This window comes from Lontra canadensis, unplaced genomic scaffold, assembly GCF_010015895.1.
Source record: "Lontra canadensis isolate GAN:19392208 unplaced genomic scaffold, GSC_riverotter_1.0 scaffold1, whole genome shotgun sequence".
Taxonomy (NCBI): Eukaryota; Metazoa; Chordata; class Mammalia; order Carnivora; family Mustelidae; genus Lontra; species Lontra canadensis.
This window is the reverse complement of record NW_022630995.1, coordinates 120,954,642-120,981,064: the sequence shown is the minus strand read 5'-3', so window position 1 is coordinate 120,981,064 and position 26,423 is coordinate 120,954,642. Positions and strand designations below refer to the sequence as shown.

General features: G+C 43.6%; 1 protein-coding gene across 3 annotated transcripts in view; it reads right to left on the bottom strand.

Annotated features, from left to right (window-relative positions):
- Window positions 1-26,334, bottom strand: part of TMEM131L (transmembrane 131 like) — a 155,916-nt gene extending 129,582 nt beyond the window's left edge. Inside the window, exons 1-3 of one of the 3 annotated variants that reach the window (XM_032862554.1) lie at window positions 26,160-26,334; window positions 25,390-25,460; window positions 16,890-16,933 (exon numbers count right to left, since the gene is read on the bottom strand). In XM_032862554.1, coding sequence (XP_032718445.1) covers window positions 16,890-16,933; window positions 25,390-25,460; window positions 26,160-26,283 — 239 coding nt within the window. In that variant the 5' untranslated portion in view covers window positions 26,284-26,334. Of the gene's footprint in view, window positions 1-16,889; window positions 16,934-25,389; window positions 25,461-25,553; window positions 25,573-26,159 lie in introns of those variants that run through there. The other 2 variants (XM_032862549.1, XM_032862553.1) reach the window with 2 other exon arrangements.
- Between the last annotated feature and the right edge of the window lie 89 nt (window positions 26,335-26,423).

The window sequence follows — 26,423 nt, the reverse complement described above, 5'->3', positions numbered from 1 at the left end:
CATCTATTGAGTTCTGCCAAATATATCCAAAACTAGCCATTACAAGAAAAAACACTCCAAAAGTTATATTGGTATAGAAAATTAATATTATATAATAGCTTAAATAATTTTTTGGTATTAAAAGTCTTTACTCAGAAGACCAAAAGAAACCTTAAAAAAAAAAAAAAAAAAGGTACTGAACTGATTGGGTTAGAGGGAAAAAAAAGGTAAGATTTTGGGGCACCTGACTGGCCCACTTGGTAAAGCACATGACTCTTGATTTGGAGTTGTGAGTTTGAGCCCCACAGTGAGTGTAGATATCACTTAAAGAAACTTTTAAAAAAGCATTACTTTTCTTTGAAAGACTTATTATTTATTTATTTATTTATTTATTCATGAGATACGGTGAGGCATAGGGAGAATTGGCCTCCCCACAGAGCAAGGAGCCCAATGCAGGGCTCCATCCCAGGACCCTGGGATCATGACCTGATCACTCACGGGCTCATGACCTGACCTCACTCAACCGACTGAGCCATACAGGCACCCCCAAAAAAACATTATATTAAAAAAAACAAATACACAAACCATACAAATTGGAATAAAATGACTAATGGAAAAAAATATTTATAAAGTTGTCCTTAAACAGATTTAGAGGAGTAAAAGTGATTTTTACTAATCACCTGAATGATTAGAGAGGACAGAAAAACAACATGGACCACTGAGAAAATAACACAAAACACTGGTGACTTAATTTCATAAGATTAACACTATAATCACCATCTATCTGATCAAAATCCCTAAGGAAGGGTGTTAACAAAAAACGCCCACAATCCAGACTCTCCTTTTCTTTAACCAGTTTCCTGATGCACTTACTTCCTACCTACTCCCCCTTCTCTTTTATTAGTCACTATCACAGGTGCTCAGGTCTCCTGGAGCATCTCTCTCTTTCTCCAGTTTTCCCTTTTATCCCCAATTCAAAAGCAGGAATAAAAAGACATTGTAAAGAATGCGTGTTCAAGTGACAGACCTTGAACTCAGCAAGAAACTGATGTGTGTTACTTGGTATCTGTGTGTCCATAAACCCTAGTCCATGTGCCACGGATACACTATGGAACTCATGAGGACCATACCCACGTAACATCTCTGAACTGGGGTTTGGTTTTGCTACGCTTGTTTTGTTTGCTTTTAGCCTCATTTCTTTTTTTAAACTAGAATTTTGGTTTCCAACAAAGAGAAGTGTAACTTTAAGGGACCCTTACTGAATCCACGGTAACTTTAAGAAATGTAGGCAATTGGGGATAACTTTCCTCCCTTAATTATGGTCTAAATGCGGTGAGTAAATGAAACCCCTTCCCAACTACCTTAACAAACTTTCAAATTAAAACGAAGCTGGCACTGACAACCCAGGTTAAATGGATTAAAAGATTAAGGCATGGGGAGCCAGTGCTTTCTCCCTCTCTCCCAGTGCCACCACAAACCACCCCAGCCCTCTAATGATGGGAGGAGTCACTGTGAAGGCTCCCAATTACCCATGAATTACACCAACCATAACCAATTTCAAGATCACAGATCAGACTTTCCCAAAACACAAATCTGCTAATTAAGTTACATGAAAGCCAAACTCACAGGCAATTTGGATGTGCCATTCATCCACCTGAAAGTGAATGACAGGTGTCTAAGTTCATGATGACACAACTACTCCTCAGGGTTACACTGTGAGACACCCAGCCGCCTGCCATTAAAATACATGGAAGCAGAAAGGGACTCATCTTCAGGCACGGGCTTCCAGGAAACAGCAAAAGGATTCCCCCACCAAACCCTTAAATGGCTCCCGGGAATCTGCTTCGGCTTGTGAGGCAACCCACAGACACTCCTCTGTGCTGAGCTGAAACTGATGAGGAAACAGGTCACAGGCAAGGCCACACACAGACGCAGCACAGCGTGCACAGCGTGCACAGCCTGCCAGGGGGTCCCAGAAACCACACGTTTCTGGATTCTCATCAAAGGAGTGCAGCTTGATTTCAAGGCTTTGCCCGTGATGCTTCGGTACATACTGAAATGTTCATCAATCTTCCCACTTACTTCCCATAAGGCAAAAAAAAAAAAAAAAAAAAAAATCCATTAGAGAAGATACTTGTTCCTGACACTCATGACTGCGTAAATAGCATACAGAATTCCCCTGGATAGTCTCTTGCAGATGTGCAAAAAAAAAATGACTCAGAAATAAAGTCCACTGGACCAAAAGGCCAGGTTCAATGAGCTGGGTCAGAAAACACACAGGGCCTGCAGCTGCCCCCGGAGCTCTGGCAATCTCAAGCCCCCACAGGTCTGGAAGGGCAGCTCCAGGAAACCAAAAATCACCGCCAATCAATTAGAGCACCAGCCCAACACCAGTTATTTCCTAGGAACCCTAGACTTGAGGGAGAGCAGGAAAAGGAGATGAGGAGACCCTTACATGGGCCCACAAATGAGTGTGTGTTACAAGTGGACAACCCCCCGCCCTGTACTTCAGAACGTGACCTTATTTGAAAATAGGGCCTTGCAGACATAATTTGTTAACATCAGGCCACTGCGAAGAAGAGGGGGCCCCTCCTTTAAGACAACTGCTGTCCCTCTAAACAGATGGCCACGAGAGGACATGGAGAGACACGGGGAGGATGTTGTGTGATGACAAAGGCAGAGACCAGAATGATGTATGTAAGCAGCAAGACAAGGATCACCAAAGGCTACCAGTAAACCAGCAAAAGCAGAGGCAAGGAAAATTCCCCTGCAGGTTTCAGAGGGAACGCAGCCCTGCCAACACCTTACTTTCACACTCCTGGCCTCCAGAGCTGGGAGAGAACAAGCCTCTGTTGTTTTAAGCCACCCAGTTTGTGGTACTTTGTTATGGCAGCCCCAGGAAAAGGAATACACTGCACCTGAACTTGGGTTTCCTTCTCTTGCCTTCCTCCATCTGCCCCTCAGCCGGCAAATCCTCCCATGGCACCATGAAAGGGCTGCAGGGAAACCCCAGTCTGTGGTTTGGTTGGGGAATCTCTCTTAAAGGGTCACAGGACAAGTGACGCTATCCTAGGCCCTTGTCCAGACTTTACTCCTTCCCTCCAGCTCCCACCATGTCCCTGGGGCGCCACCCTGCTCCTGTCCAAGTGTCCGTGACCAGCGGTGGGGAAGTTCCCTTCCCTGTAGGCGGTGCCGGTTCGCTTCCACCCACTCCCGTTTCTCACAGAATTCTCAGCACAGTTCTTTCAGTTTTTACTTCAGTAATATCCTTCCTCATGCCCCAACATCCCCCCTACGGGCTCACACACTCTCACTGTCTCACACACACAGCCACGTGCCCAGAGGGAGCAGGGCCAGGAGGCAGATCTGAGTACACACACCAGCCTGTACTGCGAGTGGCCACTCCCATCCAATAACTGAGACTTTTTGTTACAGGGCCAAGGTTTTCTGCCAGACTTACTTCCCTTATAATGAATGAATTATCCCTGAGAAAGTTCCTCCGTTCTCTCCTGGAAGCTGACCTGCAATGGCCTTGCCCACCTGTTTACTAGGCGTGCCAGAGCATGGCAGACCTCGATGAGTGGAACCCCACCTTCTAGCCCCATACCCATGATAGAGCTCTTTTAGAAAAATTGGATCAACTGGCTGAAACATGATACCATCTGAAAAGAGTATGTATTCTAAGTTTGCTCAAATACTGGGTCAGTAACAGTAAGACAGGCTGGAGAGAAAAAAAAAAAAAGTAACCTGTGTCTCCCAACTTCCACCCCACTGTTTTACAAACAGTGTTTCTGTTTCTGCTGTTCATTATTTAATCTTGAGCCAAAGTGGATTTTGAAATGTTCTTCCTCAGATGCCTTACACTGGACCAAGGATTCCCAAACTTGAGCACTTTTGCAGTGTTATCATCTGGAGGGCTTGTTAAAACAGATCACAGGCCCCTCCCCTGGAGCTTCTGATTCAGTAGGCCCCGGGGTAGGCTCTGGGAACTGGTCTAACAGGTTCCCAGGCTGAGCTGATTTTGCTGGTCCAGAACTCCTCTTTGAGAAACACTGCCCGAGACCTGTCACTCCTCCCTGACAACAAGCCCCAGGCTGGAGCCAGCAAGCACTTCCACCGGCCTTCCCACCATCCACCCCCTTTTCCCACATAGGGACAGCCTCAGCAGGGTCAGTAAGCACCACTCCCTGGTGACTGTGTAAACCCTGCGGATCAGGGTGGGTAGTTCAAGGCATAGTTCAAGATCAGCATGGACCATTTTTTGACCTGTGAGATGGAAGGGGGAGGTCAGCTGAGGGGCGCTCCTGAGAAAGAGGCACAGGATGAAGGTTCTTTGAACCTGCCTTTGGTGATTCCAGGGGAGGACTTGAGGCTGTGAGGCCTCAGACCTCCTGCAACCTTGAAGGGAGCCAGATAGCACCATGAGCTAGCCACAGAACAGGGAGTTGGAAGAACCCGGCTGCCTGGTGCTGACGCTCACCTGCTTAGTAAACCAGTCTAGACCCACCCAGCCTCTGGGCTTCTTGTTAGGTGACAAAACACATTCTTCATTGTTTGAGCTGGTTGAGTCAGGGTTTTCTGTTACTTGAAGCCAAAAATATCTAATCACAAAGCAATGCAAACAGGGTAACATGCCCATCCAGAGGGCTAAAGACGGCTCCCCGCACATTACAGTGGTATGTGTTCCACAGAGTAATTCTAAAATTCCAGATTTATATTTTCCAATGATTTCAAAAGCCATGCCGCTGAATGTCAGGGGATAAGCAGCACTGAGAACAGGACGGAAAATGGTGGGGCACCTCTATGGCCTTACAGGTAAGCCTCCAGCTCTCGATTTCGGCTGAGGTCATGATCTCAGCGTCATGGGATCAAGCCCAGCTTAGGGCTCCAAGCACAGTAGGGTGTCTGCTTGAGATTCTCCCTCTCCCCCTCCCCCCTCTTCCGTGCGTGTGTGTGCATGTGCGCATGCACTTGATCTCTCTCTCTTTCTCTAAGAATTCTTTAAAAAAGAATAGAAAATGAAAGAAACTCTCTAACACACAGTAAACTGTTATTGTACTTGAGTCTCAATTCTGGGTGTCCTTTACAAGAGGCAGACTCATTTTTCTCAGCGGTTTGCTAGGAACCATATAATACCAGGGAATTCAGTTACTTTAAAAAAAAAAAAAATTCAGTTGCTTCCACATATCAATCTTAGATTTGGTCTCCTTCTACAGAGAGCAGACTAATTGGGAAAATCATGTTCCAACCTATATCAGTTGTTTTTTTTTTTTTTTAAGATTGTATTTATTAATTTGGGAGAGCACACAAGGGAGGGTGAGGGTAGGGAAGGGGCAGAGGGAGAGGGACAAGCAGGTCTCCCCCCACCAAGGGGGGAAGGGGAGAGGGAGCTGAAAACAGAGGCTTAACTGATTGAGCCACCCAGGCACCCCCTATATCACTTTAGATGAAGGTAAACAACTGTTTCTTGAGAAAGGACACCTCAGATTATGTGCTTTTCTGCCACTTTGTAGCTCGGTAATCTTAAACTGATTTGCTTTTTTCAATCTGTTTCCTCGTCTATAAAATGGAATTCCTAATTAACTAAGGACAATGCATGTAAAAATACTTTGTGAACTATAAAGTATAATACAAGGGCAACCACTTAAATCCAGGTTTTAATGGATTAACTGGATTAGTAAAACCTGGTTTTGAGCGAGATAGATCAGTCTTGATCCCAGAGGAATTACCTCACCAAAGCTTCACGCTACATACATCTGCCATAACTGTTCATTGGAACAATGGATTGTTATTCAAACTGGACTTCACCTGTTACCAGTAATTTAGTGGCAGCTAAAGGAACCAACAGCCACAAGGTAGTACAACCCAAAAAGTTAACGATGTACAAGGCGTTACATCATCATCGTTTACTATGTACATCTGCACAATGGTCAACATGAGAGCCACACACAATGTTTGGTTTTTACTGAAGCTGTTCTTCGGGAACTACCTTCAAATGCAGCAGTGGCTTTCTTTGGACATTTCACAGGTGGCAACTCATCTTTCCTATAGAAAAAATTTAGTTTTGGGGTTGGGGGGTGAAGTTTTCTGAAGTTTAAAAGAATTACTGAAGTATAGTTGACATATGCTGTATTAGTTTCAGGCGTACAACATAGAGACTCCACCATTCTATACGTTACTCAGTGCTCACCACAATAAGTATAGTCCCCATCTGTCACCACACAACAGGATGACAATATTACTGACCATATTCCCTATGCTATACTTTTCATCTCTGTGACTTATTTTATAACTAGAAGTTTTTACCTCTGAATCCCATTCACCTCTTCTACCCATCCCCCACCCACTCCTCTCTAGCAACCACCCGTTTTTGTTCTCTGTAATGAAGAGTCTGGTTTTCTCCTTATTCATTTGTTTTGTGTTTTAGAGTCCACATATTAGAGAACTCATATGGTATTCATCTTTCTCTATCTGAATTATTTCACTTAGGATAATACCTTCTAGGTCCTTCCATGTTGTCACATATGGGAAGATTTCATTCTTTTTTATGGCTGAATATTCTTCCATTTTATGTATATGGATATGGATATGGATATGGATATGGATATGGATATAAAACCTCCTTTCTATTCATTCATCTCTCAATGGAACACTTCCATATCCCGGCTATTGTAAATAACACTGCAACAAACACGGGGTGGATATATCTTTTCAAACGAGTGCTTTCATTTTCTTGGGTAAATATCCAGTACCGGAATTACTGGATCATATGGTATTTCTAATTTTATTTTTTTTTAAAGATTTTATTTATTTGATAGAGATCACAAGTAGGCAGAGAGGCAGGCAGAGAGAGAGGAGGAAGCAGGCTCCCTGCCGAGCAGAGAGCCCAATGTGGGGCTCAATCCCAAGACCCTGAGATCATGACCTGAGCCGAAGGCAGAGGCTTAACCCTCTGAGCCACCCAGGTGCCCCTCTAATTTTAATTTTTTTGAGGAACCTTCATATTCTTTTCCACAGTAACTGTACCAGCTTGCATTCCCATGAACAGTACACAACGGTTCCTTTTTGTCCACGTCCCCACCAACATTGGTTGTTGTTTGTGTTTTTGATTTTAGCCATTCTGACAAGTGTGAGGTGGATCTTATTGTGGTTTTGATTTGCATTTCCCTGGTAAGTGGTATAGAGCATCTTTCATGTGTCTGTTGGCCATCTGGATGTCTTCTCTGGAGAAATGTCTGTTCTTCTGCCTGTCTTCTGCCTGTTTTTGAATGGGTTATTCATTTTTGGGGGTATTGAGTTGTATAAGTTCGATATATATTTTGGATACTAATCCTTCATCAGATATGTCATTTGCAAATATCTCCTCCCATTCCACAGGCTGCCTTTTTTTTTTTTTTTTTAAGATTTTATTTATTTATTTGACAGAGATCACAAGTAGGCAGAGAAGCAGGCAGAGAGAGAGAGAGGAGGAAGCAGGATCCCTGCTGAGCAGAGATTCCCGATGCGGGGCTCGATCCCAGGACCCTGAGATCATGCCCTGAGCCGAAGGCAGAGGCTTTAACCCACTGAGCCACCCAGGCGCCCCCACAGGTTGCCTTTTGTTTTGGTCATGGTTTCTTTTGCTGTGCAGAAGCTTTTTAGTTTGGTGTTGTCCCCACAGATTATTAATAGGTAATGTTTAGATTTAGCCCAAGAGCCACATGCCATCCAGAGCTATGTCTTCTGATTGAAATATCTGAACAAACTGGGTAAAAACAAAAGGAATTGGCCGTGAGGGAAGAAACATATGGCACTAAAACCTTGTTTCTCCAAATGGGATATGTATGTGTGTAGCACAGAAAATTATCCCATGAGGTAAATACAGCAATCTTCCCAAAACATACATTTTACTGAAAGATTTTTGAAGGGAAAAAAAAGAGCGATCACTGAGTAATTTTAAAATGACTTAAAATTCTCAATAAATTAAAAATATATTTTTTTCAAATTTCAAAGAATCTTCATGTTCATAGCAGACTTTTTAAAACTACATCCCCATGACTTGGGAGAAAACATTGGGAAAGGCTACAATAAACAAGACTTTCCCTGTATCATTCATAAATGAGTTTGCAAAGCAATTCAAAAACAATGGTTCCAGAAGCATCTTTACTGAGCACACCATCTGTGAAATACTATCTAGACTACTGTAGTTAATTATTTGTGAAGTGGCAACATTCTTTTGTTACACCTACTGGAGTGGGAGTGGGAATCACTATTACTCCAGAGTCTTATTTCATATGTGGAAGACTGCAACAACAAAACAATCTGATGACAATTCATTTAAAACTAGAGTAACGAGCTCCCAGGAGACCCTCTTATTTTAATACTTATGTTCCTAGACAGAGAATACTGCCTTGGGAAATTCTATTTCTCCTTTGAACCTTGAAATCCCAAGCTCTGTCACCCTCTTAAACAATATGAAGTTTGGTGTCCCAGCACATCCAGAATGCCTCCACAGCATTGACGGATACTGCTGTCAGTATATTGGGATCCATCTGAAAAGTACTTTTATTTCTCATCAGCGCATTGTGATGAGTAAAGAGCAACAAAAGCACAATTCTCCCAGCATCAAAGAAACCTAAGACAACCACAGTGTCAGCTCATCTCTAACTATACAGCTGTAAGCTTTCTTGAAGATGGAGGTTGGGTTTGAAATGGCAAAACATCCAAATCTCTCTTTCACTCACAGTGGTAACTTCGCTCTGGTCTGAAAGAAGCTCCTTACAAATCTTTTATGTACTTTTTAATACCCATGTTGTCATTTCCATGGGCAAGTCTTCCTGAGCTGTTGAATCTGCCTAGCTCTTACTTTAGGATGCACACCCACTGAACAGACTTCAGAAGACACCTGACTGTGAAATATTTGTGACAAGGAGCTGAGACAGTTGTGAAGCGAGCTGAGAGTCAGACTTTGAGTGTTGGATTAAGACACTCCGCCTAAAGGCAATTCTTAGTCTAAGGTAATGAACATCAAGTTTCTGGCACAAGTGACACCATGTTTAGGGACGTTTCTGGCACACGTTATGCCACATTTAGGGACCATACCCAGGCTCTTGAGATTTCTATTCTACTTTATGGTTTCAGGATCGTGAACATTAATGAAATGTTTTGCTTAGTTTTAATCTAGAATAACCCTTTAAAATATACCTGTAATTATTAAAATTGGTTCAAATATCCTTTTCAATATAAAGATATATAAATTAGCACAAGCTTAATCACTCCAAAGTCTGTAAAAAATAAATCTAGAAGTAATAATTTTAATGAAAATCAGAATTAGGATACTGATCCTACTATACTATTTTTTCTAATTAATTCTAATTGAGGGCTAAACAATTATATAAATAAGTCTCAAAAGCTTTGCTGAAAATTTCAAAACCTAAAAACAACCAAAAAAAAATATTTTGTGAGTTGAAAACAATTTTAATATATACCAAGAACCCTGTTGAAAAGTTTGAATTCTAAGAATATCTGTATTAGCAGCTCTCTTATAGTCAGTGAAAATTTACGTTACACTGTGAGGGCCATGCAGACCATGACTGAATGCATTCATTCTGCAACCTTCCCAGGGCCTACATGACTCTGTAGAAGGTACCACGGAGCACGCACCAATAAAGCTAATAACCCATTTTCTTTAAAAACACACCAAGTGCAATGACCTAATTTAAAAACCACAACCTCTAATACTAATACCACTGCTTTGAATTTGATGGCAAATATGGTTTGTGGGCTTGGATACAAAGAACGTGTGAAACAATACAAGTTATCAATTTAAAAGACTTAAATTTATATCAGGAGCTTGCCTCCCTTCATTTAGCAGTTCTTCACCTAGATGTTAAGTACTAGGTTGGGTGCTAAGGAATTAGTGGAACGAGACTCAGGACAATGCCAAGACAGGTGATTTTAAACAAAGATAGGCCCTATGTTACAAGTGCGACGGTACTATATGGAGTTGGTCAGGTAAGGGGCTTAGCCAGAGGAGAGGAGAGGAGAGAAGAGAGCAGATGTCCATGTGAAAGAGGGAAGGGAGAAGCAGGGGCAGGAAGGGTGAAGAAGTGAGCAGGGCCGAGATCACAGAAGGCCTCCTATGCTATATTCCAAAGTCTACACTTGGTCACAAAGGACAAGGTTGTGTGTAGAAGTAAGGACAGGAAAGGCGGTATCACTGAGATACATTACTCAGGTGGGAAGGTGGAAAACAGGTTTGGGTAGCTATAAAATGGAGGTAGCAGACCATCTGAAGATCCAGCCACGACCTGGTCATACACTAGGGTGGGGAGTAGGAAGGAGTCAAGGGGGCATCCTGGTTTCTGGCTTACACAAATGAATGTACGGTGCACAATGAGGGGGAGGGCTGAGAAAGAACTGAGCCTGAGAGCTCGGTAAGTTAGCAGCATCTGAAAGCTAAAAGGAGTTCTCTGTGGGCAGCTGGACAGGTAAGACCCCTGGCTAGAAGGTACAATCCAAGTTCAACTTCTTTCTATTTAGGTAAAGCCCCAAGAGAACAGGTGAGATCACCTCAGAGGAAACGACAGATGGGAAGAGAAGAATGTCCACAGTGGAACCCTGGGGAGACATGCTCAGGTTAAAAAGCTAGGATCCTGTCAACAGGTAAGGAACTGGGGGGTTATACTGAAAAAACAGCTTTCAACTTCTAAAGGAGAACAAAGAAAAGTGAAAAGCAGTTCCATTCCCTGTGGGGGCTCTGAAATCCCCTTAAGTTTCCCTAGCGATTAAGTCATTTTTGTCTGCAATTATATCTTTCAGTATGTTGCTGAAAGGTTAACAAGACTTTCTTCATGTCCTGACTCAGGCTCAGCCCTTACCTGATGTAAAAATGGATTCAGGAGAACACAGTTGGCTGCTGTTCACTGATCATATAAAATCACATCAAAAAAACACAACACAATGACAGGTCCCACACTATACTTGACCAGTCGGTATTTACGACTTTCATATCACCATTTTTAAACGCTGATACACTATACTGTTCGCCTCGCCATTGCTCACACTGTTCACATTCTAACAAATGTACGCCAGCAAGGCTTGTGGGAGCTACGTACAGAGAGCCAGACGAGCTTCCCAGAGAGCATTCGATTCCCGCAAGAGCTGAAGCCCGCTCTCACTGGCTCTCATCGCTGAATCCCAAATGCAATCTCTCACTTTCAGCGAAGGAACAGATTACTGCTGGTATTTGAGAACACCCGGGAGGAAAACGTGGACTCAGAGGCAAGAGGGGAGAAAGTCTTTCAGATATTGCTTTCCTGGCTTTCAACCAAATGCAATTACATAGCATTCACAGAAGATTAAGTCAAGTTAATACAAACAAAATCTTCACTGAGGCCAATTTCCCTGAAAGCTTTCCCAAAGTGTGTTTGAGATCATAGGGTGGCAACTCCAGAACCGTCCACCCCAAGAGAAATGGTGGTCTGCTTTGGGCCCCACTCTGGGTAGGCTGCAGACTGAGGCACAGAGCCCTCTTCAGATTCAGATTCTCACCAGGGATAGATGTCAGTGCCACCTACACTTTTCTTGGGACATTTTGACACTCTCTTTTATGGCCACAGCTATCTGGAGTCGCAGTGTGGTCCTCTAGATGGTGCCTCTCGAGACGAGGCATTTGTGGTGCAGAATTCCCAAGCATTGCCTCTAGTGACTTCGAGTCTTATTTATCAATTGAGAGTTAGCATGTGGGGTAATAATTAAAACCAAAATCACAAAAATGTTTAAAACCATGTGTAAAGAGGCAGTAATAACTTCACAATAAGATTCAGGCAGGACATTAAGCTAGCAGGGCAAGGCTAATATCAGATTATAATCCAAAGCGTAAAATAAGTAAAATAAGTATGTCCATACTGATATAAATAAATGACTGAATGAATAAATGAGGGAAAATAAACGTGTCTCCCACAGAGAAGAACTCCAAATAATTTCTGTAGGTGGAGTTTAACTCCATTCAATGACTTGGCTCCAAAGAGTATAGCACGAGAAGAGATGAAAAAGCCAGGTGATTAAGGTCAATATCAAAGCGATAAGCCATGTTGACAGGAGATATCCTTGATATGTGATGACAATATCAATTTATAGCTGTGTTCTTCCTCCCCGAAACACATACCCCCAATCTAACCAGGAGACAGAACATCAGGCAACCCCAAACAGAGGGACATTTTACAAAAGAGCTGAGGCAGTACTCCTCAAAACAGGCAAGGTTTCAAAAACAAGGAAAATATTACAAACTGTCACAACCAAGAGGTCTTAAGGAGACATGACAACTAAAAGTAATGCGGCATCCTGGATGGGATCCTGGACAGAAAAATGACATCAGGGAAAAACAAGTGAAGTTCAAATAGTGCGGAGTTTAGTTGACGGTAACGCACCAGTGTTGATTTCTTAGTTCTAACAAATGTGCCACCATAACAGAAGATGTCAGCAGTTGGGTAAAGTGCATGAGGGCTCTATGAGAACTCTGTACCATCTTCACAGCTTCTCTATAAATCTAAATATATTCTAAAACAGAAGTTTTACTTTAACTATAGCAAGGCATTATATGAGCTTTGGAGGTATTAAAATTTTCATTTAAAAAATTTCTCAACAGTGCAGGAAAGGTAAATGAATACTAAGTACTTAGGTGATTCATTTACCTATCACAGGACATTACACTTACAGAGAGAATTCCTGGAAAGAGCTCCAGAACCTACATCTTCAGGAAATAGACACAAAGAAAATTCTCTAACAGTACTATCCAACCCATGTCATGATCTAGTCTTTACACATGAGGAACAAATCCCAAGGTGGGAGGGAGGGAGGGAAAAAAAGCCAGAAGAAACAGAGGAAGAGGCTTGGAAGCCAAGTTAAAAGGAAAGCAACTAGCGATAATGTAAGAGCAAAATATTACAAAATAGTTAATATTGAGAGATTGAAACATATAAATCAGGGCTGATCAAAATGGGATTCATGATTAAGAAATTTTAAAATCATTCCTGTAGAGGTAACCAGCATTTCTTTTTACATGAAATAAAATTAACTCGAAAAGGTCTGTGGATGGATGGTAGTGAGTGGTTGCACAGCTGTGTGGATGAGCTTGATGCCACAGACCTGACGTTTAAAAATGGTTTAAATGGGAACTGTTATATATATTTCATCACAATAAAAAAATGAAATAGAAAAGAGTATGACAGGGGCGCCTGGGTGGCTCAGTGGGTTAAAGCCTCTGCCTTCGGGTCAGGTCATGATCTCAGGGTCCTGGGATTGAGCCCCGAATCGGCCTCTCTGCTCAGCAGGGAGCCTGCTTCCCCCACCCCTCCCTGCTTGCCTCTCTGCCTACTTGTGATCTCTCTCTGTCAAATAAATAAATAAAATCTTTTAAAAAAAAGAAAAAAAGAGTATGACTCAGGTAGTACAGGTAAGCACTTTTATAAACAAACAAAGCATGCACACACATATTCATACATCCAGATATATGTGTATGGGCAGCAAGGAGCGCATGATGTAAAATATATCCCTTACCGTGAGTCACTGTCAGAAAGTTCGAAAGCCACTGTGCTGAATAACTGCCCTTCTCCCACCCCACACACCTTCCCTAGCACTCTGACACTACGTAAAAAGACCCACGGGGATAACATCTACTGATACCTTCAAGTCTGACAGAAAACAGAGGAAAGTAACCAGTTCTGACTGATGAGAAAGAAGAGAGCACAGCAATCTACAGAAGGGAACAAAGGCTAAGGCACACAACCAGGCTGCCTACAGGCTGGATACGCCCACCCCTAGAGGCTGCCCAGGGCTTCCTAGCTCGGGGCTCACAGTACCACTGCCTCAGGAACGTGTCAAATCAAGTTTGACATTCCTATGAGGCAACCAAACAAAGTTCCTGATTCCCTCCCCTACTTCCTTTCCCATCTCAGTTTTCATCCCTCCAGATGCTCAAGCCAAATTCTAGAGGCCCTCTGTGACTTCACTTCCCCTCCTGCTGTACCACTGATTCAGCAACCGATGAATCTGTTCCACCCCCAAAATCCATCTCAGAACTTCCCAACTCCCACCAGCCTCGTCTGAACCACCACCAGCAATCCTCACCTCTCCTTGCTCCCTCCCCTACACTCAAACAGAAGACAGTGACAAACACTGAATTCTGCCTCATATATTTATCCCACATTTAAAATTTTATATTATGAATTTAAATGGCTGCAAAGAATGTCATTTCTGCCATATTATAAATAACAGCTTTCTAAATAAAACTCACCATCACTTTTAAAAATATATGCAATGGATGGGGTGCCTGGGTGGCTCAGTGGATTGAGCCTCTGCCTTCAGCTCAGGTCATGATCTCAGAGTCCTGGAATGGAGCCCCGCATCGGGCTCTCTACTCAGCTGGGAGCCTGCTTCCCCCTCTCTCTCTGCCTGCCTCTCTGCCTACTTATGATCTCTCTCTCTCTGTCAAATAAATAAATAAAATATTTTTAAAATATATATATGCAATGGAATCTGAACACTACTCAATGAAATCTACCATCATTCTTTTTCTTTTAAAGTAATCTCTATACCCAGCATGGGGCTCCAAATCATGACCCCAAGATCAAGAGTCACCTGCTATATCAACTGGGCCAGCCAGCTGTCCTATCATCGTCCATATTTTTAAACACACCAATAGGCATTCTTGTATGGCTGGATATTCCCTCCAAGGATTTTTTTTTTTAATACTTTATTTATTTGTCAGAGACACAGCGAGTGAATGAGCAAGCACAAGCAGGGGAAACGGCAGGCAAAGGGAGAGGAAGAAGCAGGCTCCCCACTAAGTAGGGAGCCCGATGCGGGACTCCAACCCAGGACCCTGGAATCATGACCTGAACTGAAGGCAGACGCTTAACCAACTGAGATACCCAGGAGCCCCTCCCTCCAAGGATTTTAACCTAACATGTATATCATTATGTTGAAAGACTTCTGAAACAAAACTATGTGTTTCACCTGAAATGTTGGGCTTTTAAAAATATTTCCTGTGCTGGGGTGCCTGGGCAGCTCAGTGGATTAAAGCCTCTGCCTTCAGTTCAGGTCATGATTCCAGGGTCCTGGGATCGAACCCCACAGCTGGCTCTCTGCTCAGCAGGGAGTCTGCTTCCCTTCCTCTCTCTCTGCCTGCCTCTCTGCCTGCTTGTGATTTCTGTCTGTCAAATAAATAAAAATAAAGTCTTTAAAAAAAAAATTTCCTGTGACTACAGGGTTTAAGTGTTAAATATTTTTTCTTCTGAATTACCAGTATAATTTTCATTAGTACACAACCGATCAAACTAACAAATTTTATAAATCTTGATAGGTAATTAGACATAAGGAAACAAATTTACTGAAAACGCATTCCTTAAAGAAATGGATGAAAGTTTCTTACCCCCATCCTTGATTCATGTGACTAGTATTTTTCTTGTCTACTTCTTTTTAAAATGTAAGCCCTGAAAAAGCTTGTTCACATAAATGGGTGTGAATGGAAGAATTGTTACTGTCCTTATAGTCTCTAAACTCCCTCACTCTTTACCCAAAAAGCACAGTGATCTATCATTAAAAATAACTTCTGATGATCTATCAATTGCTGATTTGATTGTGCCCTTCAATTTTGTGGACAGGTTTAAAAACCACCAGCGTTAGAAAAGAATTTGTTATCCAGTCAGAGTTAATTGCTTCTCCTAACCAATGCCAGTATTTCAAATCACGCCTCTGTTTGCCCAAGATGGAGCACATAGTAAGATGGGGGCTGGGGAAGAAGTCTGGCTTTCTCCTATAAAGTGGAAAAGAGAGATTACAAAAGAGGAGGTAGAAAAGGATAACTTGTAACCTCAGATCAGTATCAGGAGACTATATGGATAATGAGATCTAGAAGCTGACTCTCCGAAAGAAATCCCTGTGCCCAGTCTCCGTGTACCTCCAAGCGACCAGACATCCCAGTCTGACAAGTGACGGAGACTACTCCACCACCAAAGTTTTTTTTTTTTTTTTTTTTTTATTTATCTGTTTGAGAGACAGAGAGAGACAGAGAGTGAGCATGAGCAGGGGGGAGGAGCAAATGGAGAGGGACCCTGGAATCATGAAAGAAGCTGAAGGCAAACTCTTAACCAACTGTCCCAAAGTATTCTCTTAAAAATCTAGTTTACACCTTTAGATTTGCTAGCCCCTGCTTTAAATCCATTAACAAATCATACCACCCTTAAAAAAATAAAACCCTACCTCCTTACTGTGGTTTCTAAGGTCCTACCTTACCTTAGTATCCCACATACTATACTGGCCTTCTCCAAGTTCCTGGAATGCTGCCAGTGCCTCCCACCTCCAGGCCTTTGCACCTGCCACTCCCTCTGCCCAGACCACTCTCCCTTCGTTTGCTGCTTGCTGCGTGGCTAGTCCTCCACAGCCTTCAGCTCAAATATCACCTGCTAAGAGGGGCCCCACCTGACCTTCCTCATTATTCTATACCACGGGGCAATCTGATTGTTGATAGTGTAATCACAACCATTTTGTTTTGTTTACAGTAATGTCTGACTCCGCCACTACATTCAACACAGGTTTGGGTCCTTATTTTACACACAGCACCCAGCACTATGCCTGATGCTAAACAGGTATTTGTGAAAAGGGGGGCAGCATAAGTACGCCATGGAAAATGCAAGGCTGAATATTGGGGATGGGGGAGATATTTCTAACAGTTTTCTGTACAACCTTATTTTCAAACAAAGACATATTAATTATTAGAGACCACAGACACCCCAACGCCAAAGAGCAATGTATATCACTGATCTATTAAACATGTAAACATAAACGTACATATACCAAGACTTCAGACAGCATCCAAAGTGGGCAGCAACGTTCAGAATGCAGGTATTTGCTCCTGTTGTTTTTCTTACCTCTGTTCTTGAGAATGCTCCTCCATATTCTCTTCGGAATCACCCTATTGATAAAAACAAACAAAAAAACAGTTATTTCAAAAGAACGCAAAAATCTCCAGAAGAAACAATTCTTAAATTTCACATGGATGATGTACTTGTAACGAATGTCTAAAACTAGTGCCTAGGGGCACTTGGGCGGCTTAGCCAGTTAAGTGTCCATCCTTTGATCTCAGCTCAGATCGTGATCTCAGGGTAGTGAGATCCAGTTCCACATCGGGCTCCAAGTTCAGGATGGAGTCTGCTTGAGTTCTCTCTCTCTCCTTCTCCCTCTGCTCCTCCCCTTTTTCCCACTCCCTCTCAATAAAGAAATAAAATCTTGGAAAAAATTTTTTTAAAAAGTGAAATAAAAATAAAAATAATGCCTGATACACAACAGGTATTCAATGAATATTTATGGATATTGATAGCAGCAGGTATATTAATGAATATTTATTGATTATTGAAAGAATGATACTCCTAAAAGCCATAAATTGCCATGCAATCCCTCAGATAGTGTAAATAAAGTTTCTCCCTGCTTAAAGTCATGACCTAAACATAATTTCAAAACTAGTTAGACATCTCTTCTCTCCAAGAGCCTTTTTTTTTAACATTTAATTTGAATCACATAAAATAAAGTGTAATGATAATATAGAAAAGGGAGGGGCACCTGGGTGGTTCAGTGGGTTAAGCCGCTGCCTTTGGCTCCGGTCATGATCTCAGGGTCCTGGGATCAAGTCCCGCATTGGGCTCTCCGCTCAGCAGGGAGCCTGCTTCCCTATCCCTCTCTCTCTGCCTGCCTCTCTGCCTACTGTGATCTCTGTCTGTCAAATAAATAAGAAAAATCTTAAAAATATATATATATATGTATATATACACACATATATGTATATGTATGTGTGTATAATATGTGTGTATATATATGTATATATAGAGAAAATGGATTGGTTAGCTCAGAATCCCCTACATGGATACCCGACATATTTTGACATCAACATAAAAAGGCTAATCAATTTTATAAATGGCATAAACATCACACTCAAAAACATTTCCAAAATCCTCTCCCACACTTACCAGGCCAAAATCTGACCACTTGACATATACCAGGAGGGTAAAAAGAAAAGTCACTTGAAACAGAACCACAGGGACGCCTGGGTGGCTCAGTGGGTTAAGCCACTGCCTTCGGCTCAGGTCACAATCCCAGGGTCCTGGGATCGAGTCCCGCATCGGGCTCCTTGCTCAGCAGGGAGCCTGCCTCTCTCCGCCTCTGCCTGCCTCTCTGCCTGCTTGTGTGCTTTCTCTCTCTCTCTTTCTGACAAATAAATAAATAAAATCTTTAAAAAAAAAAAAAAAAAGGAAAAGAAACAGAACCACAAGGGTAGATCCAATTAAATACTACATGTATTTGCCTGGCAGACACAGTCTTGACCATTCTTTCCCGAAGCTCGTCACTGCTGGTTTCAGGAATACAGAGCCTTCCTGGTCCTCCAGCTTCTTGCTCTTGGTACTTACTGACTCTCCGCCCCCTGCCTTCCTACCTGTCACTACCAGTTCTCCTGGGCCCAGACTCCCTAACCAATTCACTCACAATGTTGACGCAAGCTTATCACCGTGGGGCCCAAATCCCCACCGCTGGACCCAACTCCTCCTCAATCATCAATGTAGTTGCTCAGGGAATGCCTATCTTTCCAGAGAGCAAGACTCCTACCGCTTTGGGGAGCCCGGCACCAGGCTGTGGCCAGCATGTGGCAGGTGCCCCACAACACAAATGCCTCTAGCACATACGCATTTTGTCTTCCCCTGAAACAGTAATGATCAACACTGACTTAGCAACATCCGGGGCCCCTGCCAAGTGGTTTCTGTTCTAACAGGTCTCCTTCTGTCAAGGATACCACTGCACTCCTTGACCTATGGACAAACCTTAGGGTCACCTTATACTGCTCTCCTTCCTTCACCTCCAGCCATTAAGACCTACTCACTCAACTGAACTACGGTATAGACCTATGCTTTCTTCTCCATCCTTTCTGCCAGCAAAGCAGCCCACACCATCAGTACCCCAGGCCTCCATGACCAGCACAGATGGGGCTCTTCACTCTGTTTAAGACTGCTGCCTCCAGTCCACCCCTTGTGTCTCCGCAGGACCAATTTTCTGCAACATCAGTCACGACTTTCCACCCACTTGGTATGGACACAGCATCCCATATCAAGAGCCTACCACCGCTCCCTTGCCGCGAGTCAGACAGACGTACTCTAAGCTCCTTAACCTGGAACTGGGCAACTGTCAAATGACCTTGACATACCCATCCCAATCTCTACAGCCACACTTCATCAGGAGCTCTGGACTCCCAGCTGAAGCATCAGCTTAAAAACAGTCACTCCAGTAAGGATCTAGAGGAGGTCCCATTCACACCTCTGCTAATGCAGGCTTCTAAGCAGCCCTCCCAGCCCTAAGCCAGTAATAGACTCCTCCAAGATACACTGTTCCTCCTCCCTCCTCTCAGTTCCTACATTTCAGCACTTGAATGTTATCTCAGGGTAGTACCAGCCTTATCTCTCCACCACCACCAGGCTCTCAAAGGGCGGGAGCCAAATCTTATAATTTTGCTACCCCACCCCCTTGGCAGTGCCTCAGGGCCCTTGCACTAGCTATTCCAAATCTCCCACTGCTTTCTAGGTCTTCTCAAACCGACCTACTTCAACTTGTTAAATTAAAACTCCAGCTCCCATCACCTGAATCTTCCTCTGGTGTGCCACCATACAGCACTGACGCCTTTCTAACAGACTAAAGAACATATAATCTATTCTACTTCTTATTTACCATCTATATGCCTCCATTAGACTGCAAGCTCCATTAGGGCAGGGGTTTTTGTTGTTCAACATGACATCTGCAGCCCCTAGACCAGTGCTTCGCCCACAGTACATGCTCAATAAATGTCTGCAGAGCTAAGACAGTCTAGCTGTTCCTTAAATACTAGTGGATATACACCTCACACCTGTTAGAATGGCTACTTCCAAAAAGACAAGAATTAACAACCATGCACTGTTGGTGGGAAGGCAAACTGCAGCGGCTACTCTGGAAAACAGTATGGAGGGTCCTCAAAAAATTAAAAATTGATCTAACAATTCCACTTTGGGGTATTTAACTGAAGAAACTGAAAACATTGATTCAAAAAACTATCTGTACCCCATGTTCATAGCAGCATTACTTACAACAGCCAAGATACGTAAACAACCTAAGTGTACACTGAAAGTTGAAGGGACAACGATGTGGTATATAAACATATATGTACATATACATATAATGAAATGCTATGCAGCCATTAAAAAATGAAATCTATTTGCAACAACATGGATGGACCCTTAGGGCATTATGCTAAGTGAGATAAGTCAAACAGAGAAAGACAAATACCTGTGGTTGCTCTCAGATACAGAATTTCAGAAACAAGAACAAAAACAGGGCCTCCTGGATGGCTCAGTCAGTTGAGTCTCCAACCCTTGGTTTCAGCTCAGGTCATGATCTAAGGTCATGGGATCAAGCCCCGTGCTAGCATGGACTCTGCCAAAGATTCTCTCTCTCCCTCTCTGCCCACCCCACCCCCTGGCCGCTCATACTCTAAATAAATAAATTAATTAAATAATTTAAAAACAAAAACCAAAAACAAATACCAAGCTCACAGATGCAGACAACAGACCAGTGATTGCTGAGGAGCCAAGAGGGTTGGGGAGTGGCAGGGAAAATGGGTGAAGTTGGTCAAAAGGTACAAACTTCCGGTTATAAAATAAGTCCAGAAGTCCTGGGGATGTAATGTACAGCATGCAACCAGTGAATAATACTATACCGCAAATTTGAAAGTTACTGAGAATAAATCTTTAAAGTTTTCATCATAAGCCAAAAAAAAGTTTTGTAACTATGTATGGTGACAGATGGTAACTAGACTTACTGTTACATTGCACACCTGAAAGTAAAATAATGTTATATGTCAATTATGCCTCCATAAAAAAAATTTTAAACAAAAATTTCAAAAATACTAGTGGATATGACCATTTTTAAAAACATCATGAAACAATTTTTTCTAATTCAAAACAAAACACAAAGGTATCTCCCTCAGACCCAGGAACTTTACCACCACAATACTGTTTAGACTGCAAAAACTCACACAGTGACCTAGCAGCCAAGAGCATGGGCTTTGAAGCTCAGCGCCTCCTGGATTCAAATCATACCACTGGCCCATTCCTTCAGCCTTGGGTAATTTTTCTAATGACTCTGTGCCTCAGTTTCCTCATCTGTAAAGTCAGGTCATAACACTTCACACTTTTAAGTATATGAATGTGAGTATTAGTAATGCATAAAGTGCTGAAACAATGCCAGTGATACTCAACTCATGTTAGGTATTATTTTTTATGTTGACAGTGGAAGTAGAATAAACCAAAAATAAATCTCTATGACAAAAAGATTTCCAAATACCAGTCAATGATTCACTGACTGGAAAAAGATGCGATTACATAACACAGTACTTGAGATAATAAAGAATTCAGATATTCAATGTACTATTCCCTGTCTCACTTTCTACCAGTTTCTGTTACCTATACCATCAGACTTAAGGGAGTAAGACATGAGATTCTTAAAGGCAGAGACTTTCTTACTTATAATCACTGTATCCCAGGGGCCTAACTGGGTCAGACCCATGCTAAGTGTCTGCTAGATGAACAAACAAGGCCAGAAAATCACTAAGCCTAGCCACCCCAAACCAGACCAACACAATTCTGTATCAGGTAACAGCTGCTTGTACTCAGCAAAAATGTCAGTGTCCCAAATCTAACCAGAGGTGTTAGAAGGCTTCTCATCTCGGCAAAGTCTGAATGGATTAGAAGAAAAAATTCTAGACTGCGTTCTTGCTGCTAGCACTCATACCAAAATAAAAACAAAAACAAAGAACGGTAGGAAATCAACACTTAAGGCATTCCGAAAGCCACCTTTGAAATTAACCTCACAAACAGGACAAGACACTGAAAACTGGCTCTCCTCAACTGTGGCCACAATGGGACCACCAAGCTTAGAAGCCCAAACTCTTACAGGGAATCCAGTTAGGGCAAGAAGGTACTGGCAAGGCAAAGAAAAAATCCAGACACTCAAGAAATTCATAGAAATGACAACAGTGCCACTGCTGAGTTAGAGGTCTGGAAGGACTGGCTCCAATGGGCATTTGTCCTTTCATTCAACAGATACATGTGGGGCCTGCTAGAGGGAGCATCCCAGAGCATCCCGGAGGACTGATTGGAACGACACACAAGGTCAAGAAGGGCCTGAGAGTCAGAGCAGGTTAAGGGGATCACAGAAGGGTTTGTACCTCGAAGGTGAATTGAGCAGATACACGATGCAGTGTCTCGCACACAGGCCATTATTTCCTGATAATAAGCTAATGAAAACATTTGTCTGGTTCCTAACCATCACCACTTTGTATTGAAGGATGGGATAAGTAAAATCAGAAGAGAGGAAAAATTCTGTAAATCTAAGAATAAAATTACATTTTTTTCCTTCTTTCTCATTATTATCATGGATAAAGTGTTTTATGTTCCTACGCCAAATATTGACCACATAAAACAGCACATAACAAAAAAATACAAATAACATAACATATCTATACACCTGTAGACATATGATAGTACTGAACTCTCGGCCCTGGAAAGCAGGAAAGCCGTCCCATGCCCTCCAGCAACCAAATCTAGGAGTCAGCTGAGAAATATACCAAAAGAATAGGTAACATACGTGAAGTGCTTACTAAGTTCCAGATACTTCAAGCACTACTGATCTTAAGAGAATTACCCCCGTTTTCCGGATGAAGAAACTGAGAAAAGGGATGGAACCAGGAGTCAAAACCTGGAAGCCTATCCAGAGGGTCTTGAAGGTTATAACAATTTAATTATTATATTTGGTTTTACTAATGATGCATTTTTCTAGTCCTTGGTCACTTAAAGACCCATCAGAAAAAGAAAAAGAAAAAAAAAAAAGACCAATCACCTGAAAACATTTCCAAAATAAACAACTGTTCAAATAATTCATGGTGACAAATGTTAATATTCTATTTTTTAATGCCACGCTCTCTGGTGCTCCCATTTCACCTATCCCTGACAAATCTTAGCTTCTGCCTTGGAGTCTTCCTGACTGAAAGGAGCCCAACCTACAGATTAATTAAGCAGAAATGCTCAAATTCAAAAAACACCTATAAATACTCTTTTCAGCTGACTCCATGACACATAGGGGAGTTTTTGAGGGAAAAAAGTCAAAATACTTTGAAGAGAATCCTCTAAAAATAACTTTCTTCAGAACCCTCTGCAGTTATACACACACATGTGCGTGTGTATATATGCAGCTTGGAGAGATCCATATGTATGTTTACCCACAGTTTACATAGATAGATCCATATACATCCCCTCCCCCCACCCAGTACATGCAGGGTAAAACAGTCTCTAAAAGACAGACATATAGACAGAGGCGAAGTATTTAGAAAATTATTTTGAATATCAGTTTCACTTTCATTATAGCTCTGATTAAAATAGCTTAGTTATAAATGCTTCTATAGTGAGTATTCCAGAAAGACAGTTTTTAAATTGTGTGCATTTTTTTTTACCAAAACAAACTGCGTTCTACATGAAACAAAACAAAACCACAAATTAAGAATTGTATAAAATAACTCTGAAGGCTATAAATAATATCATTAATCACATCATAGGCCTTGACATTCCCATCTCTGAGCACAGTGACTACATCTTCAACTAATGGTACAACAAACGAGTGTCTATAATTTACTCTCCTTTCTGTCTGGGTTGGCTTCCAACACCAACCGGTAAGGAGCACAGGCCAGAACTGAGTAAAAAATGCAAATGCATATAGATATACACAAGTGCTTCTCAACCAGGGCAATTTTCCTCCCCAGGGACATCTGGCAATGTCTGGGGACATTTTTAGCTGTCACAAGGTGGGTTGGGGAGGGAGGAGAAAGTGCCACTGGCATCTACTGGGTAGAGACGGAGATGCTTTAACAGCTGGGCATCTCGTAGTCCCCAAGACACAGAACTGCACCCAGGACAGTCTCCGCAAGACACAAGTCTCCAGCCCAGAATGTCATGGATGCTGCTTTTAAACAACTCTGATACACACAAATATAACTATATTTTTAAAAAGTAAAACCGTCAAGTTTTATATGTGGATCTCTCAGTAGAGTCATTAACGATTTCTATTTGGTTCTTTTTATCTTTCTGTATTTTCCAAACCTTCCACAATACACATCTGTTATTTATAATCAGGAAAAAAAAAATCCATTTGGGAATAAACTTTTAAGAGAAGGACAGACTATTTGCTCTCCATCCCGATGAGGTTTTTTTCTCAAAGGACTGGTCTCATTCAGCATGCTGGCCTTCAGGGAAGGTCCAGAAAAATTTTCCTCTAAAAATCACCTCTCCGCCTTGAAGCTGTTATTCATTAGTCCTGGTTAAAGTGAATATTCTGAATATCTCAAAACCAGCACTCTAATACTTCACATAGGAGGGAGAAACTCAAATGTAAAACTGCACAGCCGTGGACTTAAAGCTAAACATCCTGTTTTTCCAAAGAGCCGCAAGAGACAACATAGAATTAAGTGCTGTCACCAATGTGGGAAGTAATGAACATTTTAAAAATTACCCCACACAAACTGAATATTCCCTTATAATTCAACCCTTCCCTCTCCAAAAAAAAAGAGTATTCAGGGGTCACTACTGTCGCTGCTGAAAAGCAGTTGACAATATTATATTTTAATGTGCACATTTGCAGTCAAACGTTAGACGTTAAACCTTAACACAACGCCTTGCAGAACTGTATCTACCGCAGCCCTAAATAAACCCTGTATGATGCCACGAATTCTCAATGAAATGCTAGTAATTATTTTTCCACATGCAACATATGGGGGGAGAACCCCCAAAACCTGAAATTCAAGTTGTTAAGAGGGTGTTTCTAACACGAATTAAAGGCACTTGGAAAAAATCCAAGACTACAACCTTCTAAAGTCCCATTTTCACTGCAAAGCTACTTCACGAGAATGGCAAGTGCCACTCTAACACTTCTGCAATCAGTCTTCCTTGTCCTGAGGCACAGGGCTCTGGCTCACTTAGGGAACAGGGCACACGCCCCTCGCGCACCCAGGCCCCCAGCCCGCCCTGGCGCCCGCCCTTCCCTTGCACAAGGCTGCCCTGACCGACCGTGGCCCTGCTGAGGTGGCCAGGGCTCCCACCTCCTGAACTTGGGGCGGGCGTGACTCACGCCCTGTCACATGGCGCGGGAGGAGGCTGGGAAGGCCACCGTTGCCAGGTGTTCAGGCTTGGCCCGACCGTTTATTTGCCTTGCAAAGCGGCCCGAGCGCGGGTGCCGCTGGGGGGCCGACGGCCTCCCTCGCGGCCGCTCCTCCCTCGCACACCCACACCCGCCCTGTCACCTGGCCGTCCTCACCTGAGTGGGCAGTAGGATTTCCCCTTCTTCTGCCTGCCACAGCTCCACCACGTTGGGCAAGGGCTCAATCGCTGCAAGAACAACCAAAAAAATACAGCGCGTTTTAATGCAAGGAAAAGAAACGCTTCCTGTTTCCCTGCCGTGCCCCCAAGCACCCGCCTCACCAAAACAAGTCACCCTCTCCTTAAAGCGCCGGCCCCCGGAGGAGCCAGCCGGAAACAAGAGCACAATTAACGGGGTGCAAGTCGGCGGCCCCCCTGTCGCGGGGAGCGTGCAAGGTCGGGGGTTCTCGTACTGGGGATACGGAGACGGGGAAGCCGCCCCGCCGGCCACTCGGCGCTCCGCAACCCGCAGCATTTGGGGCGGGCGTCTGCGGGATGGGTCCCGGGCGGCCAGACTCGTGGAACAAAGCTGCAGGAAGCCGGGCCGCGGCGGGGCCCCAGCGCGCGCCACACAAAGCGGGGGCTGCGCCCGGGGCGCCCGGGGCCCGCGCACAAAGGCTCCCGGGCGCGTGCGGCTAGCGGTCCGCGCCGCTGTCCCCAGGCTCCGCGACTGCCCAGCTTTCTGTTTGTCTGGGGGCAGGGGGCGCGGGAGAGGACGCTGCGGCCAGAAAATGTTATCAGCCGAGAATTGCAACCGCTTTCCTTCCTCCTCCTGCCCCTTTCCCCTTCCTCCCCTCGCCCTCTTATAGATTTCAGCAGTTCCCTAAAAGAAAGAGAAGGGGGGGGCAGGGTGGAGAGGCGAGCGAGCACAGGCGGCGCAAGGCTGACCTTGTCCCTGAGCCCCTCCCGGACGACAGCAGGGCAGGAGGACCTGGAAGACGCCCAGCAGGAGGTTCACGGCCGCGGTGGTGCGGCAGTAGCAGCCCGGCTGCGGGCGTCGGAGCCCCGCCATACTGGTGCTCGCGCTCCTCTCGGGTGCTCGCCGCACTCGCCGCTCGCTCGCTGGCGCCGGGGCTGCCTCGCCCCGGGCCCGCCCCCGCGCCGCCCCGCCCCGCGCCGCCCCCGCCCCACCCCGCCCCGCCCCCCGCCTTT